At 51.8% G+C, this 18,251-nt stretch overlaps 1 protein-coding gene across 4 annotated transcripts in view; it reads left to right on the top strand.

Annotated features, from left to right (window-relative positions):
* NSMF (NMDA receptor synaptonuclear signaling and neuronal migration factor) overlaps nucleotides 1-10,240 on the top strand; it is a 47,087-nt gene extending 36,847 nt beyond the window's left edge. For all 4 annotated transcript variants that reach the window (XM_051807982.1, XM_051807985.1, XM_051807984.1 and 1 more), the window contains 7 exons: nucleotides 904-987; nucleotides 2,021-2,054; nucleotides 2,587-2,657; nucleotides 3,795-3,874; nucleotides 5,406-5,508; nucleotides 5,590-5,665; nucleotides 7,466-10,240. In XM_051807982.1, coding sequence (XP_051663942.1) covers nucleotides 904-987; nucleotides 2,021-2,054; nucleotides 2,587-2,657; nucleotides 3,795-3,874; nucleotides 5,406-5,508; nucleotides 5,590-5,665; nucleotides 7,466-7,563 — 546 coding nt within the window. In that variant the 3' untranslated portion in view covers nucleotides 7,564-10,240. The remainder of the gene's footprint in view (nucleotides 1-903; nucleotides 988-2,020; nucleotides 2,055-2,586; nucleotides 2,658-3,794; nucleotides 3,875-5,405; nucleotides 5,509-5,589; nucleotides 5,666-7,465) is intronic.
* The last annotated feature ends 8,011 nt before the right edge of the window (nucleotides 10,241-18,251 follow it).

Genomic DNA, 18,251 nt, shown 5'->3' with positions numbered 1-18,251 from the left:
TGAGGCTTCCAGCCTGTTGTCAGGGCAGCACTGCCAGTCCAGCACAGCAGTGCTGGGTTTGAATGGGTCCTGCTAAGATCTGGGAAGAGTGAAGGACATGGAGACTGTGTGTGTGGTGGTTGTCCATCCCTGGATATATATATGGAGTGTGTGTATATATATATGTGTGTGTATATATATATATATATATATATAAAATCTGTGCTGCTTCAGAAGTGTCCCAATAACTCCATGTGGCTGGAGCACAGATGTGCTGCCTACTGGGATGGGGGGCTTGGGCACCAGCCCCAGCTGGAAGCCAGGCTGCACTTCCCAGTCCACCAGCAGCACTGCCTGCTCTGCTCTCCCGGGGATGAATGGAGGTGCCTGGAATCACAGCACAGTTGGGGCTCTGGTGCTGCTGGAGCCACCTGAACCTTCAGCCAGAGTTGCCAGATACCTTCCTGATGCCTGTGACCCTGAGCCTGATGCAGTGTCCCACCAGCAGCCAGCCACTCCTGCCTTTTGAACACTCCCTGCACTCCCTACAGCCAGAAGGGAGGCTGTACAGGAGGGATCCTTACTGGGATACAGCCATTCCTGGGGATACAGCCATTCCTGGGGATACAGCCATTCCTGATGACACATCCTCTGTGCACACCAGCTTCCCTTCCCAAACTGTTCTCTCTGCTGCCTGTGAGGCAGAGCTGTGTGCTCCCATGTTGGGGTCCAGGAGATGGTGACACAGGGGGTACTTGACAGGCCTGGGATGCTCTGTGGTGGAACAAAGGCTGGAATACCTTCCACAGGGATGCAGAGAGGCTGGATTAGCTGCCAGGGCACTGTTAGCATGGATTATGTGCTTCTGTCCACACTGTACTACCTTCTCCTCATGCTATTGCACCTTTTTTTTATCTCTTCCAGCTCATTTCTTCCAAGGTGCCCAAAGCAGAGTATGTCCCAACCATTATCCGCAGGGACGACCCCTCCATCATCCCCATCCTCTATGTAAGTAAATCCCTTCTGCTGTGGCTGGGAACAGGCTTCATATTGGGAATTTTTTATTTGATAGTTCCTGTTATGGTCTCTCCAAAGCACTGGTGTGATTTGGAAGAGCTGCCAGGGAGGGGCTGGGGCTGTGCTGAACCCAGTTTTGGGGTCTGGGGTGGCTTTGTGGGGGCTCAGGTCTGGGCAGAACAGGAAGGTGGAGTGAAAATGGCACATGGGAGTTGTTGGGCTCTTCAGGCCCAGCCAAGCTGCATGGGGAGGTTATCAAGGGCAGGTTGGATCACAGGCAGAGCTCTGCATTGTCAGGCTTAGGGCTCCTCCTTATGCTCATCCTTGGGATGAGCAGGACTTCAGAGCTCAGCAGTGAACACAAACCCCATCACCCCACGAGCTGTGGTGCATCCCTGCCAGTCACTAATTTAACTCTGATTTTTCTCTGGGAATCTGGCCTGAGCAGGTGTCTGAAACAGCAGGAAGGAGTCATGGGTCTCTTTTTCCTAATGACTTATTCACTTAATTTGAAAGGGAAGGTGGGACTGACAGCCCAGAGAGCCCTGTGTGCAGCAGGCAGTGCTGCTGGGGGCTCAGCCTTGCTGCCTCCCTTCCTTGGGGAGTTGTGCAGTTGTCCTGATGATCCTGCTGTGCCAGAGGCACTGTGTTGGGATGTTTGTCAGCCAGCTTGGACGTGGGGAAAACTGGCTGCAAAATGTGGGCCAAGAGGCAAATAGGCATTGCTGGTGCTGACTGCATCTGATGGACAGTCTGTGCTTTGGATGTGTCTGCAGCCTTCATCTCCAAGCCTTTGGGTGGATTTGGTCTTCATGGGCAGTTGAGCCTTCAGCTTCTGTGCTGAAATGTGATTTAGGGTGGTGATTGCTGTGCTGTCACTACCAGCCTTCAGTTGGTGTAACTGCTCTTAGAGCATCTGTTGGCCTGGGAATGGGATTGTGTGCAATATTAGAGACCATAATGCTGTCATGGGAGCTGATGTAGTGACAGTGAACCTTTGTGTGTCCTCTGTCTTGGTTTCCAGGACCATGAACATGCCACCTTTGATGACATCTTAGGTACGTGAGTGTTATTTCCCTTTCTTGCTTCCTGCCCATTGTGAATGTAACCCATCAATGTGTCAGTCACTCAGCTGCCCTGTGCCTCAGCTGCCACTCATAAAGGTGGTTTTGCCACCCCAGTGACACATGACAGACAGTCAGCTGCTCTTGGATGTGCTGCTGTAATAAACCTTCACTTCTGTGGCTCATTTTCTATGCCAAACTCCTGGTTTGTGGAAGGGAAACTGAGGCACAGGGCAGCAGGTACCTGTTCATTGCACCTGTGTGGTGGGTGGGAGCATGAACAGGGTCAGGAGGGCTGGCTCTGCTCCAGTGCCATGGTCAGAGCAGTGCCTGGTGCTGCACCATCCCTCCCCTGCCCTGTGACACACTGGGATTCCTGCTTCCCACAGCATCCCCGGCATGTAGGTGCTGAGCAGCTCTCCCAGCTCAGCCTCCTGCCTGCAGGACTGAAGTGGAAAGAAATAAGATTGATTTTTAACCTCCTCCATGGTTCATATTTTCTATCATATTTGGGGTTTTTTTGCAGAGGAAATAGAGAAGAAACTTAACATTTATCGCAAAGGCTGCAAAATCTGGAAGATGCTGATATTTTGCCAGGTATGTGAAAGTTTTTAAGTGCTTGGGTGATTTCTTACAAATTTGTCTTTTTCTACAGGGAGAATGAAGGAAGCAATATTCCAAAGTCAGGTTCCATTGGGGTAACTGCCAGTGCCCAGCTTTCACTTCCCGTTTCCCAGACACTGAGCAGGCTGGAGTTGCTGTGACAGCAGGAACTCAAACCTGATTTGGTGTGGCCAGGTCAAGAGCTGGGCTGGTTCTCAGCTGCTCTTGAGGAACCCCAGGCAAACCAGCATCAGCACAGACCTCAAAAGGGGATTCCAGAGACAGGAACAAGCATTTGCAGTGTCATGGTTATGGTTTCCATCCAGTTCCAGTGTGACAGTGACAGTGGTGCAAGCTGTGGGTCAGACTGGCAGATGGCTCAGCTGGGAGCTGGAGGCCAGTGGAGGCAGGAGAGGGGTCAGGGTACAGGCTGGAGCTGTGGCTTGGACAGGTTCAAGCCCTGCTGGATCTGTGGCTTGCTGGGGCTTTCCTTCCCAAGTCTCCTGTTCCCCGGGGTGGTCAGCTTTGGACTTCCCCAGCAGCTGTGCAGGGAACCTTGACATGAGAAATGAGGAAGAGAACCTGACTTGAACTCCCTCCCGTGTCCCCTGTGCTGCAGCATGGCAGGTTTGCTGCACACTGACCTAGAGATTGTGGCTTTTAATGTTCCTGGTGCTGTGCTCAGTCTGTTTATGCCTTTTGCTGCCCAAGGCCAGTTCCTCTGCAGTGCCATCATCCCTTTCCTGTTTATCCCTGCTGTGCTCAGCTTCTCCTCTGCCCACCACGGCAGGTCCCCCAGTGACAGGGGATGTCCCTTGTCCCCAAATGACACAGACTTTCTTGTCTTCCCTATTACTCTCCAGTGACTCACACCGACGATTTTTGTCTATTATTGTGCCTTTCTAGAGCAAGGTGGGCACAGAACAGTAAAAACTGGAGACTCCAACCCCCCCACTCCCCATGTGTGGATGTGCCCTGAGCCGGTGCCTGCTGCGGGGGGTTCCCAGCGTGGCTGCCCTGCTCCCTTGTGGCAGCTCCGGGAATGGCTGGGCAGGGCAGGAAATGCATCCAGGATTTTTATCCCCGGGGCCTGTGCAAAGGGGTTTCCACGTGGCTGCGTCTCTCTTGCAGGGAGGTCCCGGGCACTTATACCTGTTAAAGAACAAAGTCGCCACTTTTGCCAAAGTGGAGAAGGAGGAAGATCTGATCCTGTGAGTGGCTCTGTTGTGTTCTGGACTTGCATGGAGTTTTCCTGCTGGGTTTGCTCAATGTTTGCAGCACATGGCCAAGCAGAAGAGGTGAAAGGAGCTGGGGTGGGTTATTCAGGGGATGAGGAGGGGCTGTCAGCAGGTTGAAGCTCGTTCAGGGGGAGATGCAAAGGTGACAGAGCTGCAGCCCTGGTCACCAGGAGATTTGTGCTTCTATCTGCTATTTAGTGTCTCTCTAGACTAGAGACTATCAAAAAAATTAAAAAAAAGGTATTTCCTCTCCTAACAACGGCTGTGCTGACCAGAAACCAGAACATGCCCCTTGAGCCTCTGGTGCTCAGCAGTGGCTGCAGTGGCATTGCTGAGCAGACACCAGTGGCAGAAATCCAGAGTGTTCCCCCACAGCTGTCTCTGGTCAGGGGGAAGTGGAATTTGTCTCTGCAAAGCCTGCTCAAAGTCCAGCCTCTTACTGAGGAGGCTTTTCACTAACATGCCAGCCTGTCAGCTGGGATTGCTGAGGCAATTTTGCTTCTCCTTGTAGAGTTAAGCTTTGCCTGCTTTGCTGCCTACTCACTTTTGCTGGCTCAGACTTCCTTGGCTAATGGTGCTTGGCTGTGGGGGAGAGGATGTTACACCAACCTGTTCCTACACAACTTTTTGTTGGCGAGAGAACTGAGTATTAAAATCAACGTCTGCTCAGCAATCCCGTGCTCTGGCACAAACACTGGCTGTAAAATCTTTGAGCACTTGTGCACATACACGATTCTGAACACATTCCAGGCATCATAACTGCTCCCAAGCCAATAAATCAGGGATCTTCAGAAAGCTGTGAACACACAGCTGAAAATTTGGGAGCTTGGCAGTGAATGTCTCCATGCAGCTTGTGTGTTCCTTGGGAGGCTGTCCTGAGGAAACCTGAGGCTGCAGGCTGGTTGGGAAACCCATGGAGGAACTGCTGGGCTTTAGAGCCCCCCCCAGCTCCAACCCTCTGCCCAGGGTTGTGTTTCACATCCCACCAGGTTCCTGGTCACAGTCACAACACCTAAACTGGGTCTGTGACCAGCACCAAGCACAGGCTGACATGGAGCAGCCTGGGCTTGTGTTGCCTCTGTAGCTGTGGAGAACAACAACTTCTCCAGCTGCTCCCTGCTGATTTCCTGCCATGGAAATGAACCAGTGCACTGAGAACACTGGTGAGTAGAAAGGGCAGTTGTTGATAGAAATGGGAGAGAGGAAACTGGAGGGGATGCTTAGTAAAGCTGTCACTCCAGGAGCACTCCTGGTGGACTTTGCTCCCTTCTCTTCACCTTGGAGCTTCCTTGGCTCAGTGGGCTGCTCCTCCTTCTCAGGCACATGACTTGGACCTGCTCCTCAGGCCCGTGCTCTGCCACTGCTCTTCCCTGTCTAAGATCCAATGGCTTTTCCTGAACACCTTCTAAATGGTGTGTGCACACATCCTTGGGATAAATCATGCCTATGAGGAGAGATACTTTATATTTTAATTATTTATTCTGTTTTTTCCTGTTTTTTCCAGCTTCTGGAAGAGGTTGAGCCGGCTGATGAGTAAAATCAATCCTGAACCAAATATCATCCACATCATGGGCTGCTATGTTCTTGGAAACCCCAATGGGGAGAAGGTAGGAGCTTCTGGATCAATTCTGGGTCCCCAGGAGTCATCTCTGTTTTCAGCTGCTAACTTTGATATATTTTCCTTTCAGCTATTTCAGAATCTGAAAAACTTAATGAATCCTTATAGGGTTGCCTTTGAGTCTCCACTTGAACTATCAGCTCAAGGTAATTTATTTTCTTTACAAAGACACACACCCTCCTAACCAGCCTGCCTCCTTCAGGGGGGCATCTTCCTGAAAAAGCAGTTTTGAGCTGCCTTAAGTCCTGCCATGGTCTTTGTTTTGCCTGTAACCACCATGTTTTCCTGGGTTTCCCCTCGCAGTTCCTCCATGTTCACACTTCATCTGTCCTGTGCCTGAGGCTCCAGAGCCCTGTCCCAGGCCACTGGCAGTGCAAAGTGGGCAGCTTTCCAAGCTGAGTGTAGGAGATCTGTTAATACTAGGACATGAGGAATATGTGGGAGAAATGCACATGGAGCAGAACCTTTTCTGTAGCCAGGTTCTCCAGGGCTCAAACCACTGGCACTGAAAGAGTTGTGTCATCAACAAGCAACTGGGATATGACCCATCAGAGCCTTTCTACAGCTCAGTCTCTTGGCTTTTTTCCCCTTTTCTGCCTGTAGCTCAAGATGTTTCAAGGGGCTACAGGATTTTTCCTGTTCTCTGCTCAGTGTCGGTAACTGGTGAGGTTTTACAAGCAGCAGATTCTGAGTTTGCCTTTGTTTTTTGTGTCTGCTGTATTCCTTGGCACTTTGTTCTCTTGGCAAATAAAACCACACAGCATCAGGCTGTGGGTGCTTCCTCAGCTGCTCCCAGCTGGCCTCAGCACTGCTGGGTTATTCTGAACTCCCCTCTCCCTCAGGAATGTGCAGGAGTTGAGCACTTTGGTGCTGCACAGAGTTCATGGAATCACAGAGTCCCAGACTGGTTTGTGTTGGAAGGGACCTTAAAGCTCATCCAGTTCCATGGGCAGGGACACTTTCTACTAAACCAGATTCTCAGTTCTGTGTGTGTGTCCTGCCAAGGGCTGGAGCAGCTGTACCCGCTGCCTGCAGAGATCCCACGGGGAACATGCTTGGACATGTGTCCAAGAGCAGCTTGCAGGGAGATTCCCAGGTTTGTGGGCAGCTCAGCAGGCAGGCAGTGGGCTCTGTGTGCAGGCACTGAGCAGTTGATCTTCCAGGAGGGCTGAAGAACACGGCTGAATTTATCCCCTTGGTCAGTCTGGGACACAGTAATACTGTACCCTCCTAATCCTTTGCAAAGTCATCTAAAACTAATCTTAATCAGGCCTCACAAGCGAAAATCCCCTCCTTAAGCCCTGTCTGAGTGCAGGGTTGTTTGCCCTTGCATTTTCCAATGCACCCACTGCCTCCTGGGCACTGCCCTTGCTCTGTGGGTGCCTGTGAGACCCCCCTTTGATCAGAGGGGCTCAGAGCTGGCACTGGTGTGTCCTGTGAGCTCATTGCTGGGAGCAGAGACAGCCTGCAGCACAGAGATGGCCTGGTAATTTAAAAAAAAAGGCATATTTTTGTTCAAATTTTCAGTGTTAATTATTTTTAGTGTTTCCCACAAGTCTTTACAATGAGTTAACTCTTGGTTTGTAGTTTCTGAAGTCCCTGTGGCTGATCCTCCCCAGCCCCTGGCCCCAGCTCAGCACTCAGAGCAGAGAGGTCAAAGTCTGGAGACAGACTTTGTGCTCAGTTCCTTCCCCCATGGACAAACCCTGCCAGGGGATTACAAGGAGCCATTCATGGTTGAGGAGATCTGAAAAGATGTTTGGTTCTCACGGGCACCTCCGCGTGCCCCGGGGCAGGTGCCCAATGCCAGTGTTCCCCCAGGGAAGTGTCTGCATGGGTTCCTGTGCCCTGCCCACAAACCTGCTGGGGTTTTTGTGGTGCTGTGGCCTCTCCCCTGTGTCCCCCGTGCTGCAGGGTGTGACCCCTCTGCTCCATTTCACTTCTAGGTAAGCAAATGATCGAGACTTACTTTGACTTCCGCCTTTACCGCCTCTGGAAGACCCGCCAGCACTCGAAACTATTGGATTACGATGACATTTTATGAGCTGGAGAAGACTTTGCAAGAGGAAGCTCATCACCAGTGTCCAAGAAGTCATGCTTATTGCAGAGAGACTTTTTTATTGGCACAGGGAGCCCTTCAGAGCCCCACGGGAGCAGCAGTGCTAAAGGCAGGGGAGGAGGAGCCCTCGGAAGCGTGTCCAAGGAGAGTCTCCTGGGTCAAGAGAGACTGGAGGGAAAGGGGGTGACCCTGGCTGGCCCCAGTCCGAGCCCTGGGGTCTCAGGAGGAGCTGTGTGCAACGAGGACAGGATGGAGTTCCTGGCAGAACTGAGCTGTTTTGGGTCAGAATGGGCCAGATTTGATTCCAGGTCCTTTTAAAGACTTTTGAAGCTCAGGTTTTCTTACAAAAAAAAAAATATAAACCCAGTTACCCATGCACTACGATGGAGAAGTCACCAGAGCACAGAGGGAGGAGGGGGTTGTACTGCTGGGACCTTCTGTGCTGAGGATCTCGGAGAGCAAGGACTGCTACACCTACTCCTGCAAGCTTAGAGCAAGACAACCCAGTTTCCATGTGAATATATACTGGGATATAGAATTGAAATCTTCTTTTTTTTGTTTTGTTTTGTTTAATAGAAAATAAGTGCAATTTTTATAGCAAAGGGTGGGGGTAAAAATCCCTCTCAATATTTAATTAGTTAAAAAATAACACACCATAACCAATAGATGAGGTATTTCTGGTCTGCTTGAAAATATATTCAGATTGGTAATATATCTTCTGTAGACATATTTAATCACCAGCAAACATGGTTTTAACATAACTTGGCAGACCCTGCATGTCTGCTGCATTGGTTTGGTTCCTTCCTTTCAGAGTAGCTGTGTTGCACTAACTGTACCTGCTCTCACGAATGTATAGTTCTCCTCCAATTAGCCACAACTTTATTACTTTCTATTTTGCTGCTTGCAAAACTATGGGACTTTAGTTTTGCTGAAATACTTTAGGTTAGGAATATGGGGCCTGGCTGGGGAAACCTCTGTCAGGCCCTCTGTGGTATAAAAATGAATTAGAAATTAATAGCCATGGTAATTACCTGTTCCTGCCAGTGCTTTGCTGTGTGCTGGGAGATGAGCTCCCTTCCCGACCTGCCACGAGGAGCAGCTGTTGGGACCCCTCTGAGGGGACTGTGCACTGAGGCATTTGGGAGAAATGCTTCTGGAGGAACAGGTTTGGAGCATGAGTTTGAATCTTCCCTGTGTTCACTTGATTGCCAGTTGTTTGTGCATAAAACACCTCTTTTTCCTTGCTGAAAGACCTGTTTCTTGGTCTGAGCTGTTCCCTTCCCTTCCTGAGCAGGACAGAGAAAACCCCAGGCTCTGTCAGACCTGAGAACCCAGGTCTTGATATTTGATGATACATTTTGGAATCTGTTTACTTTTTGTTTGGTCAGGTCAAGGGGTGCTTTTTGTTTTGGGAAGGGCTTTTTTTTCACATTTGACTGTCCTTTCAGAGGATAAATAGTACTTAGAGTCTGTAGGTCACTGGCAATTCTGGGAGGTGACACAAATTACTTCTTTTACAAGCAAAGGAAGTAACAGGGAAGGATTACCTTGTTTTCCTGATTTCCTGTTATCTAAAATTAGTTGATTGTGAAGTGAAGGAAAATATATGTATAAATCTTCTTTTAACTACTTACAAAAAGAACTACTTGTTCTGATCTGTAGAGTCCTCCTCCCCCTGTGGTTGTGATTTTGGGGAGCAGGTCCCTGGCTAGAACTGCTGAACCCTTTACATTTATGGCAGTTTTATAGCAAAACTATTTTGAAGAAATAATGTACATACACGTAAGGAGAGGAATAAGTGGAGAGGGATGGTTTAAAGTTGTTGAAAGCCACATACTGAACCAAAGAGGTGTGGGCTGTTGCCTCCCCCTGGTTGGGAGCTCTTGGGAGCTGCCCTGACCTCGGGAGCTTTGGGAGCCACATCTCATCCCTGGACTCAGGTTTGCCAGACTTGGAGTGAAGGGAAGAACAGGCACCAGTCTGTAGCTTTTGGAAGGAAATGCCAGATGTAAAAAAAAAAAAAAAAAAAAGAACCCAAAATTTATGCCAATTACTATTTAATGTTGTGGCTCCCACCAGCTCTGAGGTGAGAGGTGGGAGCCAGAGGTGCAATGGAAGCACAAAGTCATGTTATCTGGAGAAGGAAATGGTTGTGGGAGGATTAAAATGCTGACACAAAACTCTCTCCCTTTCTGACCCTTTCACCTCCTAACTGGAGACAGACAAACTGTTCTTCCTTTCTCTTTCCTGAAGTGAAATCCCAATTCAGTGAACTTGGTAGCATGAATGTAGCATTGTGGAACTATTGAAAATCTTATTTAACCCCAAAAGGGCCCGTTTCTGTATCCACTGGAGTGATTTCTCTGTAGAACTGTTGTATATCCTCACTGACCACTTGTAGAACTTGGGGTGCAAAGTAGAAGGTAGATTGTACAGTGACTCCTGTGGGAAGATGTGTGTTGGAATGGACACTGTGGACTGTTTTCCTGGTGCAGTTTATAGGATAATGAGAACTGATGAATGCATTTCCCTCCAAAGATCTATATTCCTCATAGTTTGTGATGTTTATGACATGAGCATATTATTTCCTTTGTAGCCTTCATTTGCCTAAAGGGAGGAAATATTCTCAGAGCTGTGACTGGAACAGAGTTGTGATGTTTGACATCCTGTGTGGAGCAGCATCCTTGGAATTAACCATTGGTGACAGAGGAAAACACATTTCTTGCCCTTTTTCACCGGTTGAGCTTTTCAAGTGGCTGCTGGGAAAGGAAGGGGTCAGCAGAGGAAAATAAAAATTGTCATTATTTAAACTTTAGAGGTAAAAATAGAGCCTGGAACTTCCTCAGTGGGACCAGCCTGTAAAGAATGATGAGCTGTGGGTGTGTGCTCGCTGCCAGCGCCCGGCACAGCCCCAGCCAGGACATCTCTGAGGCCCAGCACTGCTTCCCTGTGTGCTCCTGCAGCATCTCCCTGGGGATGCCAGGGCCAGGGCAGTGCCCACAGGCACAGCTCCCTGTGCATCCCTGCGTTATCTGCCCTGGGAATGCCAGGGCAGCACCCGTGGGCACAGCTCCATGTGCACTCCTGCAGTATCTCCCCTGGGATGCCAAGGCCAGGGCACAGCTCCCTGCAGTGCCTGCCTGGGGCAGCTGTGGCTGCTGGGCACACAGGACAATTTGTCATCATTCCACTTCCCCCAGCTCCTCCCAGCCCTCAACAGCTCAGCCTGCTCTCGGGGTGTGTCTGGAACCAGTTGTGCTGTCAGTAAATGCTGTGAGCTGTGGCTTGGTCCTGCCCCTGTGCTCTGTCAGGGCATCCACCACCCTCTGTTACACTCAATCCCTCCCCAAGGAACTGCTGCTGCAGCTCCTGTGTGCTCTGGAATTGCATTTCCCAGGGGCAGGAGAGCCCTGGTTACCCCTGGAGGGAGGCAGATGGACCTGGGATGGCTGAATTGGGTTCCAGCCCTGGCTGTTCACCAGCCAACAGTGGAGGTTTGTGCTGCCCTTGCTGTGAGGCAGATTTATCCAGCCCCTTGTGTGGATAAATGTGTTATGGCCTGGGCTGGCAGTGTCACCTCCAGGAGGGGAGAAGGGTAGCAGGAGGGGCTCAGCCTGGCTCACCTGCTGGGAGTGGCCCCACCATGTCCTCTGGTGCCTGCAGGGAAATGTTCACTGAGCTGTAAAGGCCTGGGGGGATCATTGTCTTCTTGGTTGTGGCACTTGTCCTGTACAGGGGTTTTCCTCTTGTTTGGCTGGGAAGGAAAGGGAAGAAGAAAATTCAAGTTACCTGAGGGATATAGGAACAGGTAGAAAACTGAGATAAAGCTTTTTTTACCTTTCCTTGTGCTGCAGCCACCAGCTTCCCTTTGCAGCTGACCTCCAGGGCTGGGGTGGGAAACAGATGAACTCCCAAATAATCCCTTCCTGTGTTGAAAAAAAACCAAACAGAAAAGTCCTTGTAGCTCCAGCAAAACATCTGACTGCAAAAGGCCCCCAGGCAGCTCATCGTGCCCGTGTGAGGACTCTGCTCTGTGCATCCCTGGGATCCCACCCTGTCCTGCCTCTGAGTGCCTCTGGAGCCACCTGAGCCATGTCCCACAACCTGAGGAGGGGCTCTGCTGATCCTCTGCACGGGGGACCCCCAGAAGGAATTTGTTCTTCATTTCTCAGCCTGCACTTGGTGCCTGGAGCTCAGCACAGGGTTCCTGCTCCAGGGGCTTCTGGAGTGTGTGTGTGTTCCTTCCTCACACACAAGCCCTGTCCCTGGTCAGGGGAGCTGCTCCCCTCCATTGCCTTGTGCAGTGAGAGGCAGTGATGTGTCCCTGCTGCCCTGGCACCACTGCAGAGCCTGGCACACACCCACCCACAGAGAGCTGTGGCTGCGCTGGTGACCCGGCCCTGGGAGTTCCTGTTCCCAGGCTCTGCTGGCAGGGACTGCAGGGCTGCCTTGGCACCTTCACACAGCACGAGTGGGGTCAGCTGGAAGGATGGAAAGGGCTGATTGTAAACAGCCAGCCTGGCAGGATCTGGAGATGTGCCCTTAATCCCAGCCCCATCCTTAATCCCCCTGGAGGTGGAATGGCAGGCTTGGTGTAAGTGTAAACATCCAGCCCATCACAACCCAGTTTGAGTCACACCTGTGTATTATTTGTGTGTTAGTTCAGGATAAGATGTGTTACTGTATGAGGAAAAAAGATCCTTCTGGGGGTCTTGGCAGTTGGCACCTGCTGTCAGAACCCTCCATCAGGGGATGAGCTGGGCTGTGTCATCCTCTGGGGGATCAGGCCCCACTGCCAACACCAGGACAGGGATCTGCAGCTGCAGGTAAAGCTGAGCCTCTCTGTGCCCCTGGTTTGCTGTGCCAGTCCCTGGAGCTGGTGATACAGACAGTCCTTCCGGAGGATGCCAGTACCCTCCTGAGGGATGTGGAGTGGCAATATCATCTTCCACGTCATCTGTAAAGAGCTGTTTGTGATCCTGTGTTTTGTCCCACTGGCCACAGCGGATCTGTGGCTTTCTGCATCTTCCATGGAAGTGTTTTTTAATTCTCATTGTGGAAACACAAGCCAAAGGCAACTGGAAACTTCTGTGGGCGAGTCAGCCTGCTAATGGTATCATATATGGGAGCTGAGTGAGCAAATGGGTGGTTTAATGGCCATGAACCTGACTGGGGTCATCGTTACTCCCAGGTGATCCTGCTGTGTAATTGGCAGAGTTAACAGTAAGATAACTTCGTACTGAGGCAGTGCATGATCTGTGAAAGAGCAGGAACCAGCAGCAGCTTTGGTTCAGAAATAACTTCAGCCCAACCCACTGCCAGTCAGTGTGAGAAATGTAAAGACTGGAGGGAATAAACATTATGGACATTAAATGTAAAGAATCCATCTGAAGAGAAACCACATTGCTGCTTTCCATAGATGTTTGGTAAATATTAAAGAACTAATACAACCTAAACATTCTTCACAGTATTGTATTGCTTTTGGAGTATCCTTAGAAGTGACATAGGTAAGGACAGATAAGACCCATCACAAGTTGCCCTATATTCCCAGAGTGGGGACAGTAACTCAGTTAACTGGGCATTCCAATCTTCCTTCTTTATCTCAGCACCCCAGTGAACTGGTGATTAGTCACAGCAGCAATGGCCTATGAACGTTTACAGGAGGGGCCTCTCCACCTGCACTGCTGAGCAGAGAGAGAGACCCCCAAGCACCTGATGGAGCCGAGTGTTGGTCCTGTGTCCCCAAATGTTGGCCCTGTGTCCCCAGGTGTCAGTCCTGTGTCCTGGAGTGGCCCCTGCTGTGCTTCACCCAGTCCATACAGCCTCACCCTTGGGCACAGCCCCTGCCCTGCTCCCCCCTGTCCTGGGGAGTGTGTGTGGCCAGGTGGAGTTTTCCTCCCTGGTCACTCAGGGATGTGTTGAGTTGTGCCTGGGGAACGTTTCTCACCTGGGGACACTGAGCTGTGGGGGCTGTGACAGCCAGGGACTGGGCACTGCCACCATCCCCCTGGTCTCTGGCTCAGGATCAGCTCAGATGCACATCAAGGGGTTCAAAAAGCTTCAGTAGAAAGTGTGGAGTTATGAGAGAATTTTTTTCTAATTTATATTTTTAGTGCTAAATCTCTGTTGCAGCGATATAGTCACAGCTACAAGGTGCTCTTAAGGTGGAGGTGGTGCAGAGCTGGGAATTCAAGGACAGGGATCTTTGCCCTGACATTTGAAATGCCCCAAAAAGCTGGCAGATAAGCACAGCCAAGCAAGACCCCTGAGCACAGATCCTGCTCCCTGTGCCCCTGTGCTGAGACCTGACTGTGCTGGGTCCTCAGGTGGGGATGGCTGAAGGAACCGAGCGAGTTTGGTGTTCCCCACCCCAGGGAACCAGGCTGGAGTCGTACCCAAATGAGCTGAAGGGGCTGTGCTTTTTCTGCTGTGTATTTCCTGTTGTTCTTTAATAACACTATTCCTGGAACTGGGCTGTGATACCAAGCAACAACAACCTGAGCTGTCACAGGGCTGGGAGTCAGTGCCCTTTGGGATCAGCAGAGTTCAGGCATGTTTTCATTTCCAGCTCCTTTACTCAGCTGCAACCCCTCCCTTTGCTTCTGCAGAGCTGAGTGAGGGGCATCAGCAGCTCTCTGAAAAGAAAACAAAAGCCTGAGTAGCAAGCTTTGGACATGGGCCTGGTAATGTGGAGAAGGACAGGTTATGTCCAGCAATGCCCCTAAATTCTGAGATGTTAATGAGAAAAAAAAAAAAAGGAAGCAACATTATCAAAATAATGAGGGGGAATCCCAGATCACTGAAGTGTGATCGATCAGCTGACAAACCTTGTGAAGATAAAACACTCTGCTGACTGTGCCTCTGCTCTCAGCTGTGTTCAGAGGGAGCTGACAGCATCCCACTCCTTTCAGAGATCAAACTCAAGGGCAGGGCAGTGTGGCTGAGTCTGTCTGTGCTGCTCCAGCCAGGCTGAGTCTGCACTGCCCACGTGTGTCCGAGCACTCGGGCCCCTCTTTGCCCATCCCAGCTCAGTGGGAAGCTGAAGGCACAGCAGGTGCATAAGGAGCTGGAAATGTTGGCCCCAAGAGAGCCCCAGGGTTAGAGAGCTCAACCTGAGACAGACCAGTTTGGGGCCAAAACATGAGAGTTTTGAAAGCAAAGACTGTAAGCTCTGAGGTCTCGGTGGGTGCTGGAGCAGCTCCTTGGAAAAGTGAGAAGGAAGTTACCCCAGCACTCTCCCCAGCTTTCAAGGTGGTTCCTGGCTGCTGCTGCTGCTGCCCAGGGAGGAGTCTCTGCCACCTCCTCTGCCCCTGTTACTGGGTCCCTCTGAGGCTCTGCTACTTCACATGTGACAACCAGGCCTCGAGTACATGAGTGTTTCTGGGGTTAAAGATGTGATTGAATAAAAACAGATGTTTCTGGGAAAGCAGTTTTTTTTCTCTTGTTCATTTTGTTGTTGTTGTTGCTGTTGTTCTCTGGCTGAGTTTATAAACCCAGGAAGTGGCACTTGGCAGATGCTGTGTGAGGGAAATGGTGTGTGATGAACCTGTGATGCAGGTGAGGGACATACAGGCACCAGGCACCCCTGAATGGCAGCAGCCAGGGAAATAATAAACAAAGCTCCAGAAGGGGCAAGAGGCCCAGATGCAGCTAAAAGAGGAGAAAAGTAAAAAATCCTGATGTCATCTGAGGACCACAAATCCAGTGACGGGGATAGTACAGGGATAGCACAGAGAGATTCAGGTTCTGAGAGTATCTAAGGCTTAGTGAGCATGGACTGGGGTGCTAAGGAACTTAGAGTGCATTAGGGATTGTGCCTCTTCCTGGGAGGAAGGCTAATCCCTGAGCACCCTCCTGGACACAGAAACAGAGCCCTGGGGAAATTCACGGGAGGGTAAAGGCCTGGTAATCCCTCTGAGGAAAACAGAGTGGCTCCAAAACACAGCACATCCCAGGAGGGCAGAAGGCAATGGATTCTGACAAGCCACTTCCTCTCTCACGGGTCTGTTTGACTGAATTGCCAGAGGGAACAGCTCTGGCTTGAACTCCCAGCTGACATTTTCCCCTTGTCTCTAATGCTGGCAGTCACCTGCATGTTCATGTTCTGGTAAATGTGGTAACTGCAGCCCCTCGGAGCAGAGGCAGAGAGAAACAGGCTGGACAGCTCTGTCATTTGAGGCATTTTCCTTCAGCCCTGGGATCTCTCAGCCTCCACTCCTCAATCCTCGCTCCCCATGTGGGGACGTTCTCCCAGAGCCACCACCACAGCAGGGTGGGACACGCCATGTGTGTGACATCTCAGCAGTGTGACAGATGACAGAAATCCCTTTTAGTGCCATATCACCCACTGCACAGCCCCCGGCCTGGCCACTGCTCTGCCTTTTGGCATCGCTGGTGCCCGGAGTGCCCGGTGGCCAGAGAGATAGTCTGCATTCCTTACCCTGGAACCATGTGGGCACTGTCCTGGCTGTAAATCAGTGTCATAGGGTACAAAGCCCAACTCCCTGGAGAAGCCCAGCTAGGATGGATTACTTTTACCTATTGCCTTCCTCCCTCTCCCTTCCACAGGGTGTGTGATGGACAGAGCCAGAGCAGGAGCTGTGCAGGTGGAGTCTTGCTCTGCCCTGGGGTATGAGGTGAAATCACACCTCCCCCAGTCCTGCTGGGCCCTGCTCTGTCCCTGTTTCCTCATCACCTGGCTGTCCCTGGGGCTGTCCCAGCAGACCCCGGTGTTGCCAGCCCCAGTGCCACGGCTGGTTCGGATGTGCCGTTCCTGCCGCGTCCCGCTGCGCCTCCGCAGCCACTCCAGCCGCGCCGGGCTCCGGGAAGTCGTGCCCGTGCCCCGCGGTGGCACTCTGCCATCACACCCTCCCAGCCCTGGGCCCTGCCGCCGTCACACCTGCGGTTTGTAATCGAGCGCTCCTTCCCGTGCCAAAACACGAGCGCTGCGCGGGATTCCCGGGAGCCTCTCAGTGACACAGGCGGGCACTGCCCGGGGTTCCCCGGGGGTGTGAACACAGAGAGTAGGGGATTAGCTCCAAAGCACCCTCCTGCCCGCCAAGTCTCACTGCCCAGCCCTTGACACTGTTTCTCAGCCGAGGAACAGAGCAGTTGACAGAAACGATAGAAGGCTCTCAAATCCTGACTGGCAGGGGAGGAGATGAATAATGGCTGGATTTATTGTTTTGTTCTAAAGGCAGACGGGCACGCAGCGAAACCAGCAGATGTCAGGTTCAGTGCCCACAAAGGGAGGCGTTTTCTTTGCGCCAGGTGCAGCAAAACTGTGTGGGATTCATTATTTCAGGATTTATGGGCTTTACACGGGCTCAAAAGCCAACCAGACAAGACCACGAAAGAGAAATCCATTGAGATCTCCGAGCACAAAGGCACATTGTTGGCTCTGGCCGTGCCTGAGCCATGAGTCACCAGAGGCGGGGAAATGTCTCTGCCCGCTTGCCTGGTCTTTATCCTCAGCCCCGGGCAGCAAGGGCTCGGGGCGGGTGGTGCATCAGGGACCTGTCGCTTCGGGGAGCACAGCAGGTCATGTGTGAACCTCACATCACCCGGGTGTTATTTAAGGTGAAAAGCGAAGAGCTGCCTCCTTCCCCTGGGCTCTGCTTCGCAGCAGAGCAGCTCCTCGGGGCACACAGCACAGCTGGGCACCGCCGCACGTGGGCAGCTTTGGCAATAAAAAAAAAATCTATTTTTCGTAGTATAATTCCCACGTAGCGTTTGAAGAAGGTGCAATTGCTCTGTTGTGGCTTGGGAGTGCAAAGGTAGGAGCCTTATCAGGAGTCCACGGAGCTGCTTCCCGTAAACACACCTGTGTTTTGGGCAGCCCGGCTGCAGCGGGTGCATCACCCCCACCGGGCATGCCGGGGTGCGGCTCCACAGCTCCCAGCCAGGCCAGAACCTCCCCAAATCCTGGCCAAAGATTATTTATGTCACCGTGTGCCACATCCCCCTCGCCTCCCGGGGTGAGGATTTCATCCCCTGCCGCTGTGGGAGGTGTGGGAAGTCCTACACTGACGAGTGATCGTTTCCTGATCGCTCAGAATTCCCAAAGACAGCTGCAGGTGGCTGATAACAGGACTGACTGGAAATAACGCCACGGCGGCACTTTTGTGCTCAACAAGTGGCTGTTGATGAGTCACAGAATAGCCGGGGTTGGAAGGGACCTCTGGAGATCGTCCAGTCCAACTCCTGCCAAGGCAGGGTCACCCAGAGCAAGTGACACAGGAACACGTCCAGGTGGGTTTGGAATGTCTCCAAGAGAAGGAGACTGCACGACCTCCCTGGGCAGCCTGAAGAGCGAAGCTGGTGGGAAAAATGTTTTCCCTGCTTTACTGCCACGTGCCGTGGGAAGTCCCACTTGTCTCCATCGGAGCTCTCCCTAAAGCACTCCCGTGAGGGGATGGGTGGGACGGACACAGCTCTGGCACTCGGGGCTCGCTCCCTGCCCACCACGGCCGCTCCTGCCCAGGCACCTGCCCGGACTACGGCCAACATCCTACGAGTGACCCCCGAGGGCGATTTTCTCTCTTGTCCTGGGCTGGTGCCCCGCGGGCCAGTCCGGGATTTGGGGAAAGGGCAGATGTGGGTGTTCAGGGTTCCTTGTGTCGGTCACCGTGGCCCGCGTGAGGCCGAGACCCCGCGGGCCGGGGGCTCCCGTG

The sequence above is a fragment of the Manacus candei genome, unplaced genomic scaffold, assembly GCF_025592945.1.
Source record: "Manacus candei isolate 608988 ecotype Guabito, Panama unplaced genomic scaffold, ASM2559294v1 h1tg000071l, whole genome shotgun sequence".
Classification (NCBI taxonomy): Eukaryota; Metazoa; Chordata; class Aves; order Passeriformes; family Pipridae; genus Manacus; species Manacus candei.
This window is presented reverse-complemented; position numbering and strand designations above follow the sequence as displayed.